The sequence below is a fragment of the Cebus imitator genome, unplaced genomic scaffold (genome assembly GCF_001604975.1).
Source record: "Cebus imitator isolate Cc_AM_T3 unplaced genomic scaffold, Cebus_imitator-1.0 Scaffold321, whole genome shotgun sequence".
Taxonomy (NCBI): domain Eukaryota; kingdom Metazoa; phylum Chordata; class Mammalia; order Primates; family Cebidae; genus Cebus; species Cebus imitator.
The window spans coordinates 1,027,687-1,052,305 of record NW_016107636.1 but is presented as its reverse complement, the minus strand read 5'-3'; the positions used below and the strand labels follow the sequence as shown (position 1 = coordinate 1,052,305).

At 35.8% G+C, this 24,619-nt stretch overlaps 1 protein-coding gene across 1 annotated transcript in view; it reads left to right on the top strand.

Moving 5' to 3' along the window:
* Window positions 1-24,619, top strand: part of ZPLD1 (zona pellucida like domain containing 1) — a 70,865-nt gene that overhangs the window by 24,833 nt on the left and 21,413 nt on the right. Inside the window, exons 2-3 of the mRNA XM_017504324.2 lie at window positions 8,629-8,742; window positions 23,064-23,284. Of these exons, the coding sequence (XP_017359813.2) occupies window positions 8,629-8,742; window positions 23,064-23,284 (335 nt within the window). The remainder of the gene's footprint in view (window positions 1-8,628; window positions 8,743-23,063; window positions 23,285-24,619) is intronic.

Here is a 24,619-nt window from a genome sequence, read left to right as displayed (position 1 = left end):
GGCAATTTCTATATACAAGAAACTAATGGAATATAACAACCAAATGTAATACATAATACTTTTCACTTAGTTGTATTATCTCTTTGGCCTCCTTTTAGGGGTTCCTGGATTGGGGGGAAAAGCTATGTAATATACTTTTTAAGAATTGAGACAGTTTCACCATGACTTGGTATTGGATGCTCTTATGAATTAATTGTAATTTTGTTGAGATTGATAATGTCATTGTAGTTATGTGGAGAAGGGCCTTATTCTTGTGAGATGTGTGCTGGAATATGGATCAAAATGTCTAAAACTAACTTCCAAATGATTCAGAATCCACCATCACCACAACAGATATATGGAAAGATAGATAGATGCATATGTGTATGGACTGATACATAGATTAAAAAAGATGAGAAATATAATATCTCATTGGAATCTCCATATCTCAAGGCTATATTAAACTCTGTTATAATCCTATTTTCTGAGAATATAACTTGCGAATCATTCTTGATTCCTTTTTCATACTCACTCTGCACTTAGAATTTAACAAGTCCTATTATTTCCTTTTCAAAATAATATGTTAAATATGCTTAATTTAATGCACCCCTCGTATTATAACCCTAGCACTCAGTTCAAAGGTCTTCAGTGATTTTCCATTCCACTTAGGAGAAAATCCTCTCTGCTGCCTACCGGGGGACTTAGCTTCTGGCCCTCTCCTCCCAGCTCAGGACAATGGACTTTCTTCCACATTTGAGGACCTATGGTCACGTGGTGAACACTACCTAGTGTGCCCTGCTCCCGCCCTCATCTGATTACCTCAAATCAGTCCTTTAATAGTTTTCAACTATTGCACTTCTCAGAAAGTCTTTCTTTGACGCCTGCCATCTCAATTAGGTTCTTCTGTGCTTTACTTTTCTTTCATAGCATTTGCCTAATGTATTTTTTAAACATTTTTTAATGTTTGTGGTTATTAATTTAATAACTCCCTCTGTCTTTAGTCTATTAGTTCTGTGTGGCTAAAGGCTATGTTTGTTTTGCTTACTGCTGGCTCCCCAAGACCCTGAGTTCAAAATATATGAAATAAATAAATAAATACATTAATTCATAGAAATGTCAAAGAGAGGAGTACTATTAGAAAGGGAGCTGTTTTATTCTTAGGAAGGGTTGACAAAGATGTGAAATTATATTTCCATTATTCATTGTCGGTCCTCACGAACATACTTTTGAACATTGGGGAGTGGGTTTATATTCAGCCAAATGGCATTGGCATTGTGTCCCTTGTGATTGATTTCTGTGGTATTCCTTCTCATAAATATTTTTCCTATCATCTCTACTGAGAAAGAAATATATTTATTCTGAAATAATCATACCAATAGTCAAACTTTAATTAGAGGGAAATGAGCAATTAAGATAACTAGTAAAATTATTTTATTATTAATTTGTTTGATTACACTTCATGAAAGGAGGAAGGAAGTCAATATCCTAGCGTATCTTCAAAGCTGCTTCAGAAGAATAAAATGTGCAAGTATCTTGAAAAGGAACCTGGTGAATTATTAAGGAAAAGCTTTTAAAGGACTTAGTTCAATCTATCATTTCACTTACTCCCCAAAACTAAGGTACTGCAATAAATGTTCTAAACTAAACACTGTAGATCATTTAAATGCTGTAGATTACTTGAGAAAACCCTCAACAGAAAGACAAATGAGGAAGACAGGCAAAGGGAAATAAATGAACACTCACTTTGTGTCAGAGAAAATTGGAGTAGGTTTTTCTCTTAGGAGCAGCCTTTAGTATTCATATTTCCTTATGGTATACATCAGCATCTTAAGAGCCATAAAATTTCTCAATGTCTTCTTGATGGCTAAACATATTTCCTTCTTTGTTTGAGGCATTATTCTGAAAGTACATGGTGTGTTTTATTCTTTGTTTAGCAAGACAAGGCCATTCTACATTAAGGAATGTATATGTACATAATAATAAATATTTCCAATGAAGGTCTTAAATTTTCATTTTTTTAAAATATATATGTTGCCTCTAATGTCCAAGTGCAGGATAAAGATAAAGAATATAGAGCTTCAGTCTAGACACCCCATCAGAAAACATGTTTCTTTATTAAACAGTTGTGATCCTTAGCACTTTAATGATTTAGGGCTGGGGAGATGGTTTATGCCTGTAATCCCAGCACTTTGGGAGGCCAGAGCGGGTGGATCACCTGAGGTCAGGAGTTCAAGACCAGCCTGGCCAACTTGGTGAAACCCTGTCTCTGCTAAAAATAAAAAAACTAGCTGGGCGTGGTAATGGGTGCCTGTAATCTCAGTTACTCCAGAGACTGAGGCAGGAGAATCACTTGAACGCAAGAGGCAGAGGTTACAGTGAGCCAAGACTGTGCCATTACATTCCAGCCTGGGTGACAAGAGCGAAATTCTGCCTCAAAAACAAACAAACAACAAATAAACAAAAAACATTGATGATTTTGGAGGGCAAGTTAACATGTACTTTTCCTGGAGAAAAGACTGTATAACATGATGATTCTTAGCAATACAGTTGACCTACCTGCGTGGCTTTGGTGCCTCTGTACCTAGGTTCTGTTAGTTGTGTCCAGTGCTGGAGGAGAACATAAACGTTGATGTCTGTTAAAATACACACATATTCTTCTCCTTTTTTCAGAGAACTTTTAATGTTTCCAGTAATTTAAACCTTAATGAACTGTCATGATCTTTTCAAGAGCAGGCTTGAGTGGGTGATACAGAAGCACCAGATATGAGGCCATGCACCTGCAGGAGAGGCAGCCTGTGGAGAGTAGCTGCTCAGTAAATGCAGAGGTGACCCAACAATGAGAGGATTAGGGCATCACTGATGCCAAAGAACTCATTTTATATTTTTGTGAATCTGTATGATAAAAACTCAGCTTTAGTTGAGTGGGGGGAACCTGCATACATCTTGGATTGATGTTTAACATTGGAGAGATGATATTTAGTTTGAATTTTCTCTTTTTCTTTCTTTTTTTTTTTTTTTTTGAGACGGAGTTTCGCTCTTGTTACCCAGGCTGGAGTGCAATGGCGCGATCTCGGCTCACCGCAACCTCCGCCTCCTGGGTTCAGGCAATTCTCCTGCCTCAGCCTCCTGAGTCGCTGGGATTACAGGCACGCGCCACCATGCCCAGCTAATTTTTTGTATTTTTAGTAGAGACGGGGTTTCATCATGTTGACCAGGATGGTCTCGATCTCTTGACCTCGTGATCCACCCACCTCGGCCTCCCAAAGTGCTGGGATTACAGAATTTTCTCTTTTTCTTTCCAACTATAACAACATATCAGCCTCCATCAAGGCAATAAAATTAAGGAAGTTTAAAAGTTTGATAAATCATTGAGCTCATTTGTCTCTGCAAAAGTTATTTCTTGAGAGCAGATAAAGGCACTTTTGAACATGTTCACTTTTTTCAGGTCACAGGGGTGCTATTTAATAAATTACTTATCTCAGGCACTAAGAGCCACCTTTATTCATCTGAAAAGGTTAATGCAGATTTTTAAAGTGTCCAAGTTATTCCCAAAGAGTAATTTATGCACTAGGAAAGTCTATTTTATTTGGGAAGTACCTAAATAGCAAGAAAAAAAAAGAAAGTGAGGTGCAAATTATAGACACATAGATCTGGTTCTTTATAATCAATATCCTCTCAGAAGCTTCATTTATATGGGTTAATTTTATACATATATACACACACACATATATATAGACCACTTTATTTAAAATTTTAATGTTTCTTTCCTTCTACCTTAGAATTTCCTACTATTCTTCTTGCTCTGTTCTTCTTCGTAGCACTTATCACAAATATATTCTTTATTTCACTTATAGATTTTGGTTCCTTCTGACTTCTCTTAGAAATTAGAATGTGACTTCTATGCAGATATACAGATAAAAAATTTTCTAATTGCTGTACCTCAGCCTCCCTTCACGCCCTGGAGAATACCAGACATATAAACATTCAATAATGATTTGATCAGTGTATACAAGAATAAATCAATACTGATCAAATCTACCAAGAAATGGCCAAATTTCCATTTTATTTAGCATTATATGCATCATTTTTTGCAAGGTGGTGACACATCATAGTTGAGAGTGATTTCTGGAATCTTTGTCTTGCGCGTGAATCCTGAATTTAACACTGGCTGTCTGCTTAGTGTTGGGCAAATGAGTTCACGTTACTGTGCCTTTGTTTTCTCATCCCCAGCATAAGGAGAATAAATTGCCTATCTCATAGTTATAAAACACGTATAAAGTACTTAAAGCATTCTAGTACACAGGCAGTTCTCAAAACTTATAAGTATTATCATTAAATGAATTTTTGAAAAGAACAATATTCTTTATGCACTCACTGCCTAAGTGAGAGTCATGAAAATTATGTAGATATTAAAAATATTTTGTCTCAGTAATCTGAATCATTTAATTCAAAGCATATTTTAAGCATACATTATTAATATAATTTACTTTCTGAAAATTATTAGGACATTAATTTTATTTGTTTGACAAACTCCAATCAAGTCAAACAGAGTAATGTAATAATTCCAAATGTCCAGCTCATTTTTGAATTCTGCATTGCCATTTACTATGTCTGTGACCCTGGGTGAGTCAATTAAAATCTTTAAGCTTTGGTTTTTACATTTTTATAATGAGTAAAAATTAAATCTATGTAATTTGTTGAATATTAAACATAGCACAGTGCCTGGTACATACAGTAACAGATCTCAATAAAAAGATTAAACAAAGATTATTTTATAATAAAATCTAAAGAACAATGTTTGTGACAGAACTATATCAATTAATATAATTGAGTAGGAATTGAAAATGAATTATATTTTTCTGACTCCAAATTTAATACTAAGCAAAGAAATGAAGAGATTTACATGTTAGAAGTTATTTCTTTGATATGAAAGATATTGACAAATTTAACAGCAACTCACTTAGCCTATGACTTTGTCTATTAGTAACACTTGATGAGATGAAGGTGTCTCTTTTTTACATAAATGCTTATGAATTTCTTAAAATTCAACATTGTACTTATAATCCTCCTTTTCCTCCCCATTCCCATCAATTTAAACTTATAAAGATTCTAAGTAAGAAACACATACAAAATTCTTGCGCACACATATCTTCAAGGCCATTATTATCTCAGAACGTGTTATTAATATTTTGTAATATCGGATGTATGAGTCATCTTGTAAACTACTATTAGAATCCAAGCAGAGGCACTAGTTGCTGTACTTAGATGTGGTGGAGAAGGTTAAAAATGCTTCTGCCCAGTTTCTCTAACAAGAGTCTGCTGGAGCCACAGTGGGACTGCAGGCACCTCAGATCATTCCAGAGTAAACCACAGGAATCAAGTTCTTCATTCTGAAAACAAACTCCACTAAACCTTTATAACCAGATTAGGACTAAAATACACATGTCTGGAATTGCACTTAAGAGCTAGGGAGCCTGAGCAGCCAGGACAATATGTTTTGAGGAATGTAAAGGGTGTTAACATAATCCCCCAATCCCAAACAATTCAATTTCAGAAAAGAATTTAGGGACTGTGGTAAAATAGCATCTCTAAGCTGGCTACTGCAAAATGATGCTCAGGTTTTCCATGTGCAAAGGGAATGATGAAGGTAGGGTTGAGGATGGGAAATCTGCAAGATAATAGTTCATCAGTTTGTTTTAACTTGTAGGCGAACTATAAAGAACCTCCAGACATCTTGAAAATGTCATAGGCTCTTCCAAAATTATAGATTCAAAATATGGATACTGCCTCTATAAGAGATATGGGTGTCCTTTTAAAATCTCTTTCCTAATGGGCCTTAATATTAAAACACAGATCAGCACAAATCTCGTTGTAAATCAAGTAGATATTCAACTAATTAGGGATGTCACTAGCCCATGAGACACTTTGGGTTTTAGCTTAGCTCTAGAATATATGGCTAGTCCAAAGAAATTCAGACCTAGTCATTGTTTTCCTCCATTGGATGCCCTAGTGGAGGGTACAAACTACACATCAATATGTGGTGGCCTTGAAAATAAGATTTCAATGCCTTCTGTATGTCAAACTGTAATATTCTTTATGTTCTTATGCTTTATAAAGTGTATGCTCATCATCTTTATTTTTAAATAACAAATCTAGAGAATGGCTAAGAAGGGATTCATTTGAATCCACACCTGCTAACATAAAAATCAATATATTTTCTGTTAAAGAAAGCTGCCTTCTACTTCCACCTCTTACTCATTAGAAAAATGGTTAGGGTATTAATCACCATGAAAGTGCGGTAGGTTTTGTGAAACAGTGTGGGACAGTGGCATGCCTTTTTAAGACGACCTCAGGTGTGATTTAAAGCCTTAAGGCTAAGAGTTTGCTACTTGGTCTCAGTGAGCTGTTTCTATTAACATAAGTTTTGCATTCATTTTTGGTCAACACAAATATGTCTAGTTTAGGCAATAATTATTTTTTCTGTTTTCACAATGAGAAATGAAGATTCCTCTCTTTTTTTTTTTAAAGTAATTTTATTCCTCATAATGCCCTATTATGACATATATCTATAAAGCAAATTTTATTAATTATGTAAAAATTTATTTGCTCATTTTAAGATGAAGAGAGCTATTAAAAAGCTAAAGAAAACAGCTGATGGTAAAAGGGAATCAAGAAAACCTTAAATTTGTTTAATAACAGATGAAATTTAGGTAGCTTGTTCAACAAACTTTATTATCAGGAAGACTTTGGGTTGAATTCTAGTTCCTCCACTTAATTTTCATGTCATTTAAACTTCCTGAGACTCATTTTTTTTCTCTGTACATGCAGTAATAATTCTAACCTCATGATTGTTATAAAAAATATAAATGAGAAGCTAAGGAAAGTTATCTGGCACAAAGTGCCTTCTTTGTGCAAAGTGCACATTCAATAAGTATTATTTTCTTATTGTAAAGAAAGTATTATGTAATATATTTCTTATGTAAAGAAATATATTAGCTAGAAAGCATTTCAGAACCACAAAATAACTCACCAACTTAAATTCCTGATTCTATCATTTCTTAGGAGACACCTCTATGTTGGGGGACAACAGTGTGGGTCTAGAGCCTCCAAAGCCTTGGAACCCATCATGAGAAGGAAGTCGTGGGCATTGAATAAGTGTGGGTGCAGTGGACTATGTTGCTTACAATCAGGGTTCTTTATTGTCTAGTGCCTTCCAAAGACCCGAAAAGAACAAAACTGTCTTAATTCTATTTGAAGTATCTTGAGGAGCTGGATAATGATGGCATAGGTATGGCCAGGAGAGCCTAGGGTCTAGGTCAGTCAGTGGTATGAGCCTTTTGCTTACGGACTGTCACAGGCAATCAGAATTAACCAGGCATATCGCTGTTCTCCCCAAATTCTTTAGGTCTGTTTCTGAGTAGTATGTTATAGTGCCGAAGGAAGTACCTGCAGAATTAGTATTTTTTTTCAGTCTATTTTTCAGAGTAAGCATGCCTTTCTTTCCCACATCCTCTCCAAAGTGACTTTATTCACTGTAAACTTGTTATTCTGAAATGATGATTCAAAAGCAAGATGTGTTTCCTTCCCTTTTCTAAAGACTTGATTAATTATCTAAGGGCAGGTCTTTAAGGAGACCTAAAAAACCATTTTTCCTTTCAAACCCAAGCTTTTAAAATGCACTAAATTATTTGGGTAAACCATTTGCAATGTTTTTAGCTTTTTATGTATAGACCCAAACCACCAACCCAAAATATTTTTTTTCAGTGTACAAACAATGCTCTAAGTTAGATATTTCTGAAAGATGTTTTAACTCTTATCAGCCCAATAAATGAGCATCCAAGAAAAAGAATTATTAAACACAAGACTGATTGGTGTCTAAGTATTAAAGTCCATTTCTATTTAACTGTTCAACCCACATTGATATATTTAAAAACATTTTCCATTGCTTTCTCCTAAAAATTCAACATTTTCTTACATCTGTATCAGTCCTTACTACCCACCAAGGAGCAGTCATAGGAGGAACTGCAATGTTGCTCACACACACAGTATTTTCCTGTTCTTCCTTTTGCTTCATCACTATGTTTCCTAAGAAAATGATACGCAAACCATGGATTTTGAAAAGTAGCAGTAGTCTGGAATTCTTCTGTTGGGGTAATTTTTTTTTCTGTTGAGGGAAAGTTGTTATTTGGTCATTAAAATTATTGAGAGTCCTCTTAGAATCAAGTATTCAACATTTAAATTCCTCTGACTTTATATTTGTCGGTATTATAAAATGTAGACTCATCTCCAAATTAGTCAGTCTGCCTAGTTATGCTGTTTCAATCTGCTAGACATTTGGTTTGAGTTCTCCCTATGCATAATAAAGAATTTTCCTTTGTAAACTTTATGGTTTATACCTTAGCTTGTCTACTATGGAAATCTAGCTTTGTCACTCTTAGCCAACTGAAGCCAGCCATGAAAACAATATTGAAATATTATAACCAAAGAGTCTACCTTTATTACTGATAATCCTCAGTTATTTCCTGAGCTTTGACTGCATGGATGTAGACTGCTTATCCAACAGTGAGCTGAGATCGGCCTCAGTTTTTCCAGTGAGTAGGAGTGGAGGAGTAAGTAGGAGTGTCCACATGATAAATATCTCTTTTCTAGGTTTTGCAATGGAACAAATATGGCTGCTGCTGCTTCTAACAATTAGAGTGCTTCCAGGGTCTGCTCAGTTCAATGGCTACAACTGTGACGCCAACCTGCACAGTAGATTTCCTGGTAAGTATAAACCTAATCTGTTCTCTAATTGCTTCTGGAAGAGTGTTTATATTTGAAGTGCAGTTCATTTAAATACATATGGAGAATGGGGGGCTATCTCTTTACATTAAGTGGATATTAACAAATGGCAAATGACAAGATATTTTTCTGGAGCTGTAAATTACATCCTATTAACATACATACGAAGTGTTCATCACAGTTATCATTATAATGGCTGCTCCCATATATGAAAAATATTGCCTTGTGTATAAAAAATTGAGAGGGACTAATTTCATTCAAAATTTGTAAAATTTGTGCCTTTTTAATAAATTAATTCAGACTTTTAAAAACTGCTCTTATATGCTAATATGTATAGGAATAATCTTAAGAAAATGATTGTGAAATTTTGTGCAATACAAAAAAACACTATTTCAGTGAAGTGATGATTACCACCAAAGTACACAGGTCAGCTTCAGAATGAATTTCACAGGATCCCATCAGCATTATGACAAATACGTGATTTTGACAATATTGATGGGCATGTCCCACAGGTTTCTAAAACCTGTACTCAGTGAGAAGTTACTCAATGTTTTACCTAAGTATTCATCATTTTATATTAGTTAAAGTTATAGAACCCCAGTTCAGCATTTACAAAATAAAGATTAGATGATTGGAAACACTTTTCCAAGTCTGCCATGCAAACGGAATCTCTTTGGGCTTGGCTTACATTCTGAAAACCTGCCAGTCCTTCCGTGTTTGGAGCATGCCATGGAACTGCAAATCTGCATAGAGCAATCAGTAGGTAGTTACAGAGATGAAGTGCCATTTCTACAACAGAGCACACATCAGAAATTGTCTGAATGTCTTCATAAACTCAGACCTTGAATGTTAAGTGCTTGGTTTGTTAGGTAAAATACGAAGGTCATGGTGGGAATGACTAAAGGAATTCTAGAAAAATATGCCAAGGCAGGGTTGTGAATAGCTTTGAATATCACAAATGAGCTTTTTATTTACATTTATTATTATGGAAAATTTTAACCATATACAAAAGTAAATGTTTGTAGGAAGATCACTTATACAGATCATCCAGCATTATCAATTATCAACACTTATAAATTTTCTTTGATCCCTGTTCTTACCACTCCCATCTCTGGCATATTTTAAAATAAATGTATTATTCATGCTTTGGTGTTTATATGTGATGGAAAAGAACTTAAAAATCATTATCCTTTACATATATATCCAATAAGTCCAACAGTAATTTCTTAATATCATTAAATTCAGCCAAGTTGCCTCTAAAATCTTCACACAGAGTATTTGTTGATACAGCTTTTATTTCATTTTGTTTTATAATGTTTCCCCTCTGTCCTTTGCTTTTACAAATGCTGTTTATCTCTTTGAGCAGTTTGCTCATTTGTCTTGTAGAGTTCTGACCCTGGATTTAGCCAACTGTAACCCTCAGGTGTCACTGAACACGCTCCTCTTTCCCTGACGACCCTGTAAACTAGTTAGAGCTAGAAGTTTGAATAAATTTAAGCTCACTTATTTTGGTGAGACTGTGTGTTATATAGTGTAATGAAAGTGTTTTCTCTTCATTTTGTAGGCAGTCGAGAGTCATGGAGTCTTTTTAAACGTACCTTTTAAAAGGTCTGATGTGGAAGAGACATTAGGAGAAGTATGAAAGATAGAATCAAGTAAGAATAGACTAGAGGCAGAGAGAAATATCCTGAAGGCAGTGGCAGTGGAAGCACTACAAGGGGACAATTACTAAGAGATATTTTTGTGGTAGACTCAGCAGGAATTGAGAATTGATTTGATTTGGGAGGTGAGAGAAAGGGAAGAGTAGAGGATGTTTTGAACTGGAACAAGTAGATGTTGATGCTGTTAATTGATCAAAGGACACTTGCATGTTTTAGAAAGGAAGTTCGAGTTTGGAAATAATGGGCTTGAGGCATTTTAGAATGTACAGTGGCAATTTCTTTCTATTCAGCAGCAGGAAATATGGACCTGGGTCTGAGAAGAGAGATCAAAACGGATGACAGCTGTATGAGAGCTGATTCCTCGTGCAGTGGATAATCAATGAGTACGGACTAGGAAAATACAATGTATGAAAATAGACTACTAGTTAGATAACTTTTGTGTTTAAAAAAAAAAAAGAAGAGGAAAGGAACAACCCGAGCCAGGAATTGAAGCGAAAGAAAGGTGCAACCTGAGCCAGGAATTGAAAACAATTCCTGGGACTACAGAGGCCTAAGCATAGGGAAAGTATTCAAAAAATGGAAATACTAATAAAGAAATAATTGATGAAATGAGAAGAGAAAACATTGAAGTGATCAATGGTACGGTGAAGGAGTTAACCTTGGAAAAGTAGTAGTTGTTTGTTTAAGAGACAAAGAGAGAGGAAGACACAGTTGGAGAAGGTGAGAGATGCAAATTGTGTTCACTCCCTCAGTGTAGTGGAAGGCAGTGGCTCTCATCAGAGTCGCCGGAGGCCTGGGAAGGATGGTCAAGCAATGATCCTGTTGTGAATGGATAAGAAGGCCGAGTAATAAAAAGATTGCTCAGCAGAGAAGATCTGGCTGGTGTGGTAGTTATACACTTGTAAAGGTGAATAAGGAAGGTTAAAGAGCCATGAATTGACTAGGACAGGAAAAAGAAGTATTTATCGTAAAGTGGATTTTTAAAATATCATGTTAAAATGTCTCTTTGCAATGGCATCTACTGACCACCTGCATCAAAATCAGATGGGTTAGTTGTTAAAAGTGGGGACTCCCCTGTTTCACCTCAAATAAGTGATGTCATAATCTATGAATGTGGTCTTGGAAATCTGTATTTTAAACTCTGCAGATGAATCTAATGTACATTTATGGTTAAGAACAACTAATAGTGTATTCTATTATTTTCTTGAGTCTATGATTCCAATTAAAAGCACAATTATTTGTTGGGGAAATAAACCTAAAAACAAAATCTTCTTCCAACCCAGAAATCCTCTCTGCCTAGGTAGTAGAGAAAAGTAGAGAAATAAAAACACTTTTATCATTAAATAAGCATTAAACCAGACTGTGATGTACATCATAGCTAATTGGTAAGAGATTACAAAAACAGAAAGAAACCTCACCCTTTTATACAGCCAAGCAGAGACAACTCATTACATATGTTTTCAATATAGACAATAACTAGTCCTCAATTAAGAGGACTTGACGGGACCATTTGTCACACATATGAATCCCCACTTTACGTGGTAAGTAGAATGACCATCTGTGTTAGCTCATTTATTTTATCCAGAAGAAAAGTTAACTTCTCATATCTTTATGACAGGAAGTAGTTTTGCAATTTGGAGCAAGGCTCACATCAGAATTAGGCTCCTACCCTACCACAGAAACTGAGACATAACGTACCATCTCCCTTGTTGTTTACATTTCAAAGAGATGGCTCTCAGATCCTTGAGAAAGACATTCCTGGGTCATAAAGCTTGCAAGAATCCAATCTAGTTTTCAAAAGGATTAATACACACTTTAAGGAGAGGAGACAGTACTTCTAATTACAAGTTTTCTAAAGTAAACGCTCTAAGAAAAAGGGAGGGAGAAGTCTCTTCCTCTATTTTCGATGATATTTGTATTTTTTCTGGCACACATTAGCACTTTAGGTATTATCTGGCTTAAACAACAAACACCCAAACTTTCTGGACGTATGTTCATAAACACATATACCCATTACCACACGCATGCACGTGCACACGCACACACACACACCCACACCCACACCACACAGTTACAATTTTAAAATTTGTATTTAAAAAACACTGAGTTCATATTTTAAAGAACAAATATTAATGAAATTCAAATAATGCTGAAGTCCCAGGAGAGACTTTATATTTAGTTGTGTATTATTTAACCCATTTTTTTGGAGGTTGTTTGCAAAAAGATCAGAGTGAGCAAATAAAGCCTAAAGATTAATTGCTTACTGCCCTCTTGACTCTCAGTATCTCCTCCACATTGGGATCACTCTTGATGTCATCAGAAGCTCCACACGCTACTCAGAGCTTAAGCAACGGGATGGAATGAGAATGAGCCTGGCAAAGGAAAGGAGCTATCTAAATGCAAAGCAATGTTAATAATGATGAGAGTAATCATCTCACCCTAACTGACCTTTGCTGTTTTATGACATTACAACTATTTTCTTTAATTTCCATGGCATTTATCGTGGAGCCAAGAGAAGGACCATGGTCTAATTCATTTAAATTTAAAGGAATGCCATTTAATTTCAGAGGTAGTTAACTCTTGGTTATCCAAGCTAATAGCAAAAAGCAGGCTCATGAACCATTAAAATTACAGTTGTGATGATTCTAGAATAAAACTCAAAGTATAGTTGACTCTTAGAGTACCAAGGAATTATTTGGTTAAAGTGAAACATACAGAGGAATGTACTTGGCCTTTGTGACTGATGGATATTTTCTGAAATCAGCCCCCCCTTATTTGGAAGGACATGAGAATTAGGCTAAACTTTCTGGCCTCTAAAGAAATCTTTAATGATAAAGGCACATCCAAGGAGAAAAATGGGCTTATCGCACTAGAAACTTCATGGTTTGACACTGTCATGACCCTCTGACATGAACTAAGTAGCCATGGGAAGGTGGATATTAGTCAGTGTGTCATAGCATGTGATTTGACATTATGTCGTAAATAATACTATTAAGGAAACAAGCACTAAGTTCTATGTATTGAGTACCAGGCACGTCACAGAATTCTTTCATTTCTTACAACAAACTTATAAAATCTTTTTAAATCCTCTCTTTATAGTAGGAAAACTGAGGGCATGAGTTTGTTAAATATTGCAAATCTACAAATTGATAGAGATATAAAACTAGGATTCTTTCCCTTAAACAATGATGTCTAAAAATGAAATTTGAATACTCAGTTTAAAAAATGATATAGGTATGGAGACTCTCAATAGAAATTACCACGTTTAAGGATATGAAAAATCATGCGTTAGGAGAATTTGTTTAGTCTTTTCAAGACTTGCTTGACTAGGGAAATCTTTTTCTCAATAATATTTTAAATATTTTAATATTCAACGAACACAAGTGTTTCACAGGAGGTAAAATTGAGAATCAATGATTTAACAATAGAGTTCATGAGTGAGTTCAGCAAAATGAACTGTCAAATTTTGTGTTAGGCTTTGCTTAACCATTGCATTGTTCTCTGCCCAAAGTAAGAGAGGTTAGTGGAATAATTATTGCAGGGAATATGTTCTGGCCCTCTGTGTAGAAAGGAAAAGCCAAGTCTCCTTTATTCTTACTTAGCAATAGTTTTTGGTGTCCAAGTTGTCAAGATGATGCCTGCTTTCCACTTTGCACCTGTGACTGCAATTACTACAACAGATGAGGCAAAAGAACAGATCCAGGCAGCTATTGCTGATCACATTCTGTTTTATTTACATGATAAGGTGCAGTGGAGAAGACCACAATTAGCAAGTTCAATTGCGGTCTTCTCCCATATTTTAATAACAGAGTTGTTTATTGCGTGAATTTTCACTTTTTCTGTTTTTTATAAGTAAAGCCCATTTGCCTTTTTTTTTTCTGCCTGAAAAAGATGACCAAACTTTTCTGGTTCCAAAGAACATGGAGCAGCAAGTGTGATTATAAGTCTGCAAAGTTTGCCTCAGACTGCATATGAATTTCCTACAGCACTGGGAACAACAGCTTGCATTTACTAACGAGAAACAGATGTTGTGATGAAAAACTGAGGTGGCACAAAACCTGTTCAATATACAGAGGAAGCTTGAATTCCTAATCCACTTTAAGTTCCTCATCAGCTGTTGGTATTTTGGGTAGATGAAATACCAACACCCCTTTAGGACTTCTAGCTCTTTTAGCACCAAAACCTCAATCTTATATAAAAACTTGGTAAGAGCAAATTTTAACTTTCAAAAATGAGTTAAAACAACATATGTAGCATCTGTTCCCTAGGCAATGTGTAAGCCTGTATAGTACCAAACATCGCCACTCTCATTTTAGAGATGAAAGCAGAACTGATATATAAATTATTATTATGACCTACAGAGATGGTATAAATTAGTATTGGAATATTTATTGGAGCCTGGAATGTAAATTATTTCCAGATGAGATTTTCTACCACGCAACAAAGCACTCTGCAGCATACAGAAAAAGTTCCTCCCACTATATTGAATAGCTTGCTGTTTATACTATCAGTTTTAAACCAATACTACTTTTAAGTGAATACAAACCAGTGCATCAATACTAATGTGAGGACACTTGCAAGAATCTCTGCATTGGAACTGTACAGAGCCTCCTGCCTGCTCGCTGTGGACTACCCAATCCACCCCCATCCTCTCTAATTGCTTTCGAGTCCCCAAGACGGCATGTCACACACACTCAGCAAAGATCCACTTAGGTTCTTTGCTGTGGACTCCTTGACCACAGTGCCACAGGGGCCACCACTGCCAGAAATGCTTTTCATGAAAACTGCTCCAGTCGGCGAAGCTGCCTTTTGACGTGGGCTGCTCTGCTTCCTCCGGGTCTTAAACTGCTATGGTTTGTAGAATGAGAAAGAGATGGGGGTAAGAGAAGAGCCTGATCCTGTTCCCAATTTTGTCTCACGCATTGTCACTGGAGCACTGAAGTAGGCTTACTTAGATTCAGCCTCACAGAACATTTTATGAGCCTTCTTTCACTGAGTTTCAAAACCAGTCAGTTCTTTAGATAAGAAAGGGATTCAGATGCAATTCTGTTCCCTTCATGATTCTTGTCTCTCTCCCTCCTGTCCCTTTTACAACTAAACTTTTATCTCTTATAAGCATGTAAATCAGACAAATAGATATTTGGTAGGAGGCTTAAAACCACCAGGTGAAATCCACCTATGAGCTTTCTCCTGTCCAGTCAAAATACAAAGCTGTGACTTAGCACCTGAATTGACTGAGAAGTAACGTCCACAACACCTGGAAACTTGTAAGAAATTCAGAAACTCAGGCCCCAATTCAGATTTACTGAATCAGAATCTGCATTTTTATAAGATTCTTTGGTGATTCATCTGTACAGGAAGTGTTGATTAGAACATGGCACTCTGATGGTCTGCTAGCTTTATGTTGTTACAAAATCACACAGTATTTACGGTAACCCCAGCTGGCCATCATGCACTTGCTTACTCCTCATAGTATCAGGTATCAACAAATCTATCACTGTTAAAAATTCATTTTTTAATGAGGCAAGGTAACTAGTCAACAAGTCTAATACACTTAGAGAGATAAACTACATATATACAAATTGCAGTAATCTATTAATTTTATATAATTTAATGAGTTGCATTTTGTCAGTTTGAAGTTAGACATTAAAGATTTTTATGCTCATTGAAAACTCTGAAAACAGAGGCATCATCTCAGGCAGTTGGCTGAATACTCATAGATGAACAGACAAGATGAACCCAAATCAACTGTGCATTTATTTTGTTTGTACATGTTGAAACTTGATATTAAAGACTGAAAACCCACACAGGGTTGTTTATTAAAGAATTGAAATAAATGTATTTTAATAAATATTTGCTGAGTATTTGTTACACGCTGTAGGAAAACCTAGAACTCTGTTAGTTTATAATTCAATAGGAAAGCAAATATTCAGTCTCAGACATAATGTGAGACAGTAGACCCATAGTTAAAGTCAGATGGGATAGAACATGAGAGGATGATCACCATGCCCTTTGGAAAATTACAGAAAGGCTCATCAAAGGTCAACTTCGATATTGTTTTCCTGCTTTAAGATTATTTTTCTTCTTATCTGAATACCCTCATCAGTAATTTCAGCTATTACTGTTGTTTATTATTGATATGCGGAGTATTTGGTGATTCTGAAATTTGTATTTCTTATTTTCCAAGCCCAAATATTAGACTCATGTTTCCAACTACCTGCTGTACATTTCTGCTTGAATGTCTCATAGGTAACCCAGCCTCTCAAAAACCAAGCTTATCATCTTTCTGCTTTCTGAATTTTTTATCTTAGGGAATAATCCACCCACTCACCAAAGCTAGAAACCTACACATCAGTGACATCCCTTTTTCTTCGTGCAATCTTCTGATCAATTTCTTATAGAATCTAACCAGTTGGAACTATTTTATTTCTTCCTAACAATCCTTTTCAGACACCTCTTTGCTACCAAGACAAGGTTGTTTATAATGTTGCTTACAGATCTGTAGTATATCATTATCAGGCTGGATTGTAATTGTTTATTTTTCTTCTGTCTTCTTTATTCAGTAAGCTCCTTGAAGAAACTGGGTCTTTTGTTAATGTTGGTAATCTCAAAGTCTAGCACAGAGACTGGCACATGCTATGTAGTTTAGATTTTGAAAATAAATAGAACCAATTGCCCCTAGACTAGTAGAAAACTGATGTTACTGATTTTGCATGTTCAATTCTTATGCATCCCATTTTTTTTTTTTTTTTTAGATGGAGTCTCACTCTGTTGCCAGGCTGGAGTGCAGTGACACCATCTCGGCTCACTGCAACCTCTACCTCCTGGGTTCAAGTGATTCTCATGCCTCAGCCTCCTGAGTAGCTAGGATTATAGGCACCTGCCACCCCACCCAGATATTTTTGCGTTTTTAGTAGAAATGGGGTTTCACCGTGTTGGCCAGGGTGGTCTCGATCTCCTGACCTCATGATCCATCCGCCTAGGCCTCCTAAAGTGCTGGGATTACAGGTGCGAGCCACCGCATCCAGCCTCCCCATCTTTTTTCTTTTACACTATACACTGATCTGCTGAATTTCTTTTCGTACAGATGTTTACTTTTTCAGATCAATGATGAAGGAACATCTTGAGTCATTGCACTACAGTGCTGAGTACCAGCTTACAGCCAAAGTTTGGAGTGTTGCCATCTTTGTATTAATAAGTGTGTTAATCTGTACTTATTATCCTGTTTCAATTATACTTTAAGTTCTTGGTACAAGTGAAGAGTATGCAAGTTTGTTAGATAGGTATACTCAATAACTGGGAAATATTAAACATTCCGATGCCAGTGAAGGGAAATGAAGGTTTCAACAGTATTGAGATGATCTGAAAATGATGCAGTCTATCAAAAGCCTCACCATTAGCCACATTTAAATGCTATTAGATTTAAGCAAGTTGAGTATAAAATTGCTAAAACAAGAACAAAGTTAAACCTACTTATTAGATATGTAAATAATATACTGCAAATATATTTTCAGATAATTGTGTCTAAGGCAAAGGTATAATTAAATGTTTTAGGAATAGAACTTTATTGGGGGTAAAGAAGTTGAATGAATCCTTATTCATATATAGAGGACTCGATCCATTCCTTCTTTACTTCCATTTGTATGGAACCACATTCTATGAACCCCAAAGCAGGGCATATTTTATACATGGAGAGACAGATGGCTGACAGTGTGACAGGATATTTAAAATTTGCAAAATTTTAGAAAATCTGAGATACAGAAAACCATTGCCAGACAGAAGGACGAGAGAGTACAGAACATTATTTTTACCCTATTCGGTTGAATATTCCATTATTTTTAATTTCTATGAAGAACCTAGCTTGATTAATATCAGGGAAAAAAACATTGTAGTTTTGGAAATGTAATTGCACATAAACTCTGTCAGCAGGCCTGCCATTTGACATGCTTAGTATCTTTAGACATAAAACATTAAAAATCAAACCCCTAACGGTATCTACTCATTAGGTTGTTTAATACTCTTGAACACCATAATTCAAGCCAGGGATTGGACAGTAAAAGCCTTAAAAAATGTAGTTGTTGAGAGCAACTGTTATTCAGTCACTGAAAAAATACTCTCTCCTTTTGGCAGAAATTGTCCTTTGGCAACAGAAAGTATCCTTCTTTTTTCCTCCACAAAGCCTCAAAAATGGTGAAGTTGAGCTGAATGGATGTCTTTAGTACCTACAACCAGGAAAAGAATGTGTTTCTCTGAAATATAGTGAAAAGTCCTTAGAAAACTGGGTTAGGAAAGATTTGAACAGATCTCTTTTCTTACACTGCAAAAAGCCTTTAGTTCGTCATCTTATCTTAAAGGAGGATCAGCTTGTAGCAAATTCAATTTCCTTGCAGGAATTACAAATTGGTTATAAAGCAGGAAACAGAAAAGAGTGCTACATCTGGTCACAGTAATTATTTGCCATTTGTTAAGATATTTTAAACATTAATTAATCCTCTTAAACAGAGCTGAGGAACCTAGTCTTTAGTTGGTTTATGTTAAGAAGAGTGATACCTCTCTTTTGTAACAGATTTATTAATAGGCATTCACTTTGGTACATTTATGGTATATCAAGTAGAGTAATGATATTTGTTTGATTTCACCAAGCATAAAATGAATTTGTGTTGAACTCTCTAATAGCTGAGGATTTGATTTGACATTCAGGTTGATGGTATCTTAGAGAGGCCATTTTGTAGGTACAGGTTCCTTGTGATCTCACCTGTGCCTAACATGTGTCCTCATTGACTGCTATTTCCTCCTTTGCATTTTCATTACAAATGGATGAGAACTACCTGGCTCCCAGCCAGCCAGAGCATAGTTCATTATTCACATTTGTTCCCTCTGTGTTATAAAATGTCCACTCCTTTACCTAGCTAACTCCGACTGATACTTCAAGACTGAGCTAGTGCCATCTTCTCCAGGAAGCCATTCGTAACCAGCTGGTCTGGGCAAATCTCCACACAATCTTTATATCAATGTGGGTCACGCTAATGTGTCTGTTTCCCCGGAAGGACTGTAATATACAGGAGTCCCCTTTATCTGCAGTTTCATTTTCCATGATTTCAGTTCCTGAGGTCAACTATAGTCAGAAAATATTGAATTTTCTGGAAAATTCCAGTAATAAACAACTCATGCATTTTAAATTGTGTGCCTTTGTGAGTCGTGTAAAGAAATCTCATGCTATTCAGCTCCATCCTGCCCAGGACGTGAGTCATCCCTTTGTCCAGCTTATCCGTGGTACATTTGCCCCCTATCGACTAGTCAATTAGGAGCCATTCTGGTTATCAGGATGACTGTCGCAGAATTGCATTGCTGTGTTCAAGTAATCCTGATTTTACTTAACAATACTTGATTCATAATAATTATTAGTATTATTGTTAATTTCTTACTGTGCCTAATTTATAAAATCAACTTTATCATATGTATATATGTATAAGAAAAAATATATATTTTATAGTATATATTTTATATATATAAGGTTCATTACAATCTGTGGTTCAGGTACCCAATGGGAGTCCTGGAATGGATTCCCTATAAGATAAGAGAGGACTCCTGTGCTTGGACATATGACCACTATGTTTTGAATCCTCAATGCAGTCTGTTGCTCAAGTACCTTATGCAATTAAGTAGCTAATTACTCACTGGAGTACATCGGTTAATATAAAACCTTTCCTGCCTCTGGGACTTACAGTTTATTAAGAAAAATATACAAATAAATATATGATTCTAAGGCAATACAACAGCATAAAACAGAGTGGCATAACTTAGACTTGGGATCACGTCAAGTATTTGGGTAAATAAAATTTGAAACCTGAAGAATGAGTAGAAGTTACTTAGGCAAAGCCTTTGGGGTAGCTGGAGCATTGCAAATAGAATTTTTTTGTGTGTGAGTACCTGTATTATTATGTTTTAGAAATGCCCACAGTAGTTTAGTGAGGAATATTTTACATATAGTAAGATGAATATTTTACATATAGTAAGAAGTAACATTTCAGGGTACTGCTTGAAATGTTAACATGTGTTTATATTTATGTAACCTCCACCCAAATCAAGATAGGGAACATTTTTATCTCTTCCACAATTTTTCTTGTGCCCCTATTCTAGACAATTCCACCCCAGGAAGTAATTACTTTTCCAGTTTCTATCACTCAATATGACGCATTTAAAGACATGAAAAATGTTCAGAGTCACAAATTTAGGTAGGAAGGTTGCCAGAAGAGAGAGAGGGAGGAGAACGCAGAGGTAGGCAGGTAACAGATTATGGAGAGTCTTGAGGATCTAGTTCAAGATTTGGGCTTTTGGCCTATGTGAAAAAGTAGCTGTTGAAAATCTGAGCATGAGGGTGACAGGACTGGATTGACGTATCAACAGCTGTTCTGCTTGAAGGACATTAAGACTGGAAGTAAAGGAGCCAGTTAGGAAGCTAGCGCAATATTCCAGGGGAGAGATAATAATGGCATGAGCAAAGGAATAGCATGTAGATAGAGAAAAATCAGTGATTTAAGATATATCTTGAAGTTTATAGATGCTCATAAACATTTATTAAAATAAACAGTATTATTTTAGAAAAAAGTATCATTTAAAAATTCAATTTGCATTTAAATAGTTAATGTTGCTGAAGGCTATGGAGATAGTCCCTTAATTTTAAATGATGTTTATTGTTTTCTAGGCTGGCAAAGTATACCTTATAATTAATTCATTATTTTTCCACCAACAAAGGGAATATTGCATAGAATTTTCTATTACACCTAGCATATTGCCTTTTGGCCATGAAAAAGATTTTTCATACTTCTTTATAGGCAATTTTAATTAGTTTAAACTTATTACAAAACATAGACATTTCCATATTGCTTATTCACATTCCCCAAATATGACTGACTTTGCTGGAAGAAAAATACCAGTATTTATATATCTTTAAAGAGATATGCTATTGAACATTTCTACTATTAGATTATGACTGAATTATTTAAGCTAATTAATTCTATGCTAAAAACCTTGAGTGAAACTTGCATGCTACTTAGTTGAACATACCATCAAATTCACCAAAAATACATGTTATTTTGTTTGGTTTTCCTCCTTTGAACAATCAAGGTCATTTTCCCATTGAAAAGCATAATCATTTTTTGTTTGTTTGTTTCTACATTTTGAAAACTAGATACTTGTGTCAGACTCTTTATCCAATTGGTATAACAGAGTGATAAAATGTGGTAAAGTTACTCTCTTAGTTTTCTAGGGATGCTGTAACAAAGTACCACAAACAATTCGATTTAAGACAACAGAAACTTGTTGGTTTAAACTGGGGTGATTTAAAACTCAGAAATTTATTGCTTCACAGTTCTGGATGTCAGAAGCTCAAAGTCCAGGCAGGGCCATGCTCCCACTGAGAGTCTGGGAAGAATCCTTTCTTGTCTCTTCCTAACTTCCAGTGGTTTTCCTGCAACCTCAGTGTACGTAGGCTTGTAGCTGCCCCATTGCAGTCCTCTGCCCTCACATGGTCTCTCCCTGTGTCTCTCTCTGTCTCTTCGTTGGATGCTTCTTTTAGAAGGACACTAATCATATTAAATTACGGGTTCACTCTACCCAAGTATTACCTCATCTTACCTAATTTAATCTGCAACAATGTATTTCCAAATAAAGCCTAAGGTACTGAGGGTTAGGGCTTCAGTATATCTTTTTTTTTGGGGGGGGGGCATAATTAAACCCATAGCAGTTACCAAAACTGATGAATGTAAAATAATCTGCCGCTAGGGAATTACCTACCAGTCACTCTTTCCATTTCCTTTCTACATTTTCTACACTACTACATTACATGTAGAAATAACTAAAGATACGAAGAGCTTATGTGTGTGTGTGCGCGCTCACTTCTACAGACATGGATTAGACCCCGTCACTGATAACCAATGGAGTCATGGAGAACCATGCAAATTGTGTTTTACATTTCCATGTTTAGGTCATTTTTTACTGAGGCATGCATAGTCGTTGGCAAAATTTTCTTAGAGTGAGCTGTGCATTTTGTTCATAATATCAATGCTATTTTCCATTCCCTTTCTCTCTCTAGTGTGATTTAATTTAGGCAAAATAAAATTGAATTCTGATGGATGGCTTTTATTTATACAACCCATAAGATGGGTTACCAAATACCAAAGTGCTTGACAATCTGGTTTAGGGCGGATTTCAACTGCTGCCTCCTTACACTTGGGAATATGCATCATTTGTAGTGATTTTCACTACTCTTGACAGGTGATCTGAATAATCCGGTTGCTCTAGTTCTGAATTTCCTCAGTAACCTGATTTGTTTCCACTCAGTTCTCTGGTCATTTGGCAATATTTGATCAATACTTAATGTACATCCACTGGACACCAAGCACAAGGAAACAGAGGTGAACTTTAATATTTACGCTCAAAGATCTCTCCTTAAATAACTAAATAAAAGGCTATTTTTCTTGGCTACTTTTCTGAATAGCTTGCACATTGGATTATGGTGTATCAAATATAAAAATGAGTTCAACAGACAAAGGAGATGAATAAATATATCAGGGGTATGCTAAAGTTATTCATGATTCTGCATTTGTGATTCATATTTGTTTGTATATATTTTTATTTCAGCTGAAAGAGACATCAGTGTCTATTGTGGGGTGCAGGCCATTACAATGAAGATTAATTTTTGCACGGTACTTTTCTCGGGTTATTCGGAAACAGATCTGGCCCTGAACGGAAGGCACGGGGACTCCCACTGCCGAGGGTTCATCAATAACAACACCTTTCCAGCAGTGGTCATTTTTATCATCAATCTCAGCACCTTGGAGGGCTGTGGAAACAACTTGGTGGTAAGATTAGTGTGAAATTCTGTGCTGGGTCTGGGGTCATAAATAAAAAATCTCCCCATTTCATGAAAGAATAAGACGTCCAATCTATCTCTTAAGGAAAAAAAAAAATACAATGAAATTGAACAAATAACTTTCCTTTGCCTGTTTGAGGCATGCACTCCCGAAAATACAATTCTATCTTCCCATAATGGTTCTGCTTATAGTATGGGGCAGTCAAGGGGCTTGAGGTCAGCTGTGCTCCTCTAAGCAGCATGATTTTGTGTGAGCGACGTTGATGGATCTGTCTTTACAGTGTAGCGTTAGCCATATTCCTCGTGCTTTATAAGAAAGTATCTGACCATTCAAACAATGTTTGTTCCAGTGAGTCTGGCAGTGAGCCACTTGGCTTGCTGCGTTAGTGACCTCATTTAGAAAGAAAGGTGAAAGATAGAATGGGAAGCTTGTAATCTTCTTTCATGCTTACCATTGAATGATCAACACGAGTGCTTTGTAACAAGGGGCTGTCAGTATTTCTGGTACAATATTATTAAATGTGTGGGACTGTCCTTTGAATTTCTAAATATTTATCATATCCAGTCTTACCATGAAATCCCAGTAGCACACTATCTCTAATCATTGTGAAAATGGAAACATCTCTTTAAACATTTCCACCCTGAATTAGAAATACTAGTTTGTAGCATTCATTTGTTTATGAATGCATTGAACACCAAAAATAGAATTGAATAAGGAATTGACTTTCCAGCGAACTAAAATTAATTGAAGTGAGTATATTGTGATTTGAAGGGAGTATTAAATAGTTACACTGAAATTCATTTGCTATTTTTTATTTTGCTTATTTAAATATAATCGTATTGGTAAATTAGCAAATATGAAAAAGGAAATGCAATAAACTTGATCACTTAGCCCAGGGAAGGAGATATTGACTTTTCTCTTTACAAGTTATTATTTTGTATTAAGGAGAAAGGATTGATTATTCCAAGGCCAGGGTTTCTAAGACTTGGTGGGAGATGGAAGACAGAGAAAATAGATTTCTTTGAATCTTCTTCTTTATCTTTTCCCAGAGGGCTTTTAGAATATTGTGCCCATGACCGTTTCCAAACCTGCAGCTTGAGTATTGTTGACTCTTTTTATTAAAAACGTTTATTCAACTCTGTGAGTTGTGTGCAGAGAGGTTATAAAGTGGGCCTAAGGGAGAGTGATGCAGGTTGATTATTACAAGTCCCTGTTCTGTGTGGAGGGAAAGAGCCTATGTGGAGATGAGCAGCATTTCCACGTCTCTCACCATGCCCTAAGCCTTTCCTTCGCTTTCTTGTCTGAATGCGTCATCTTACCCTG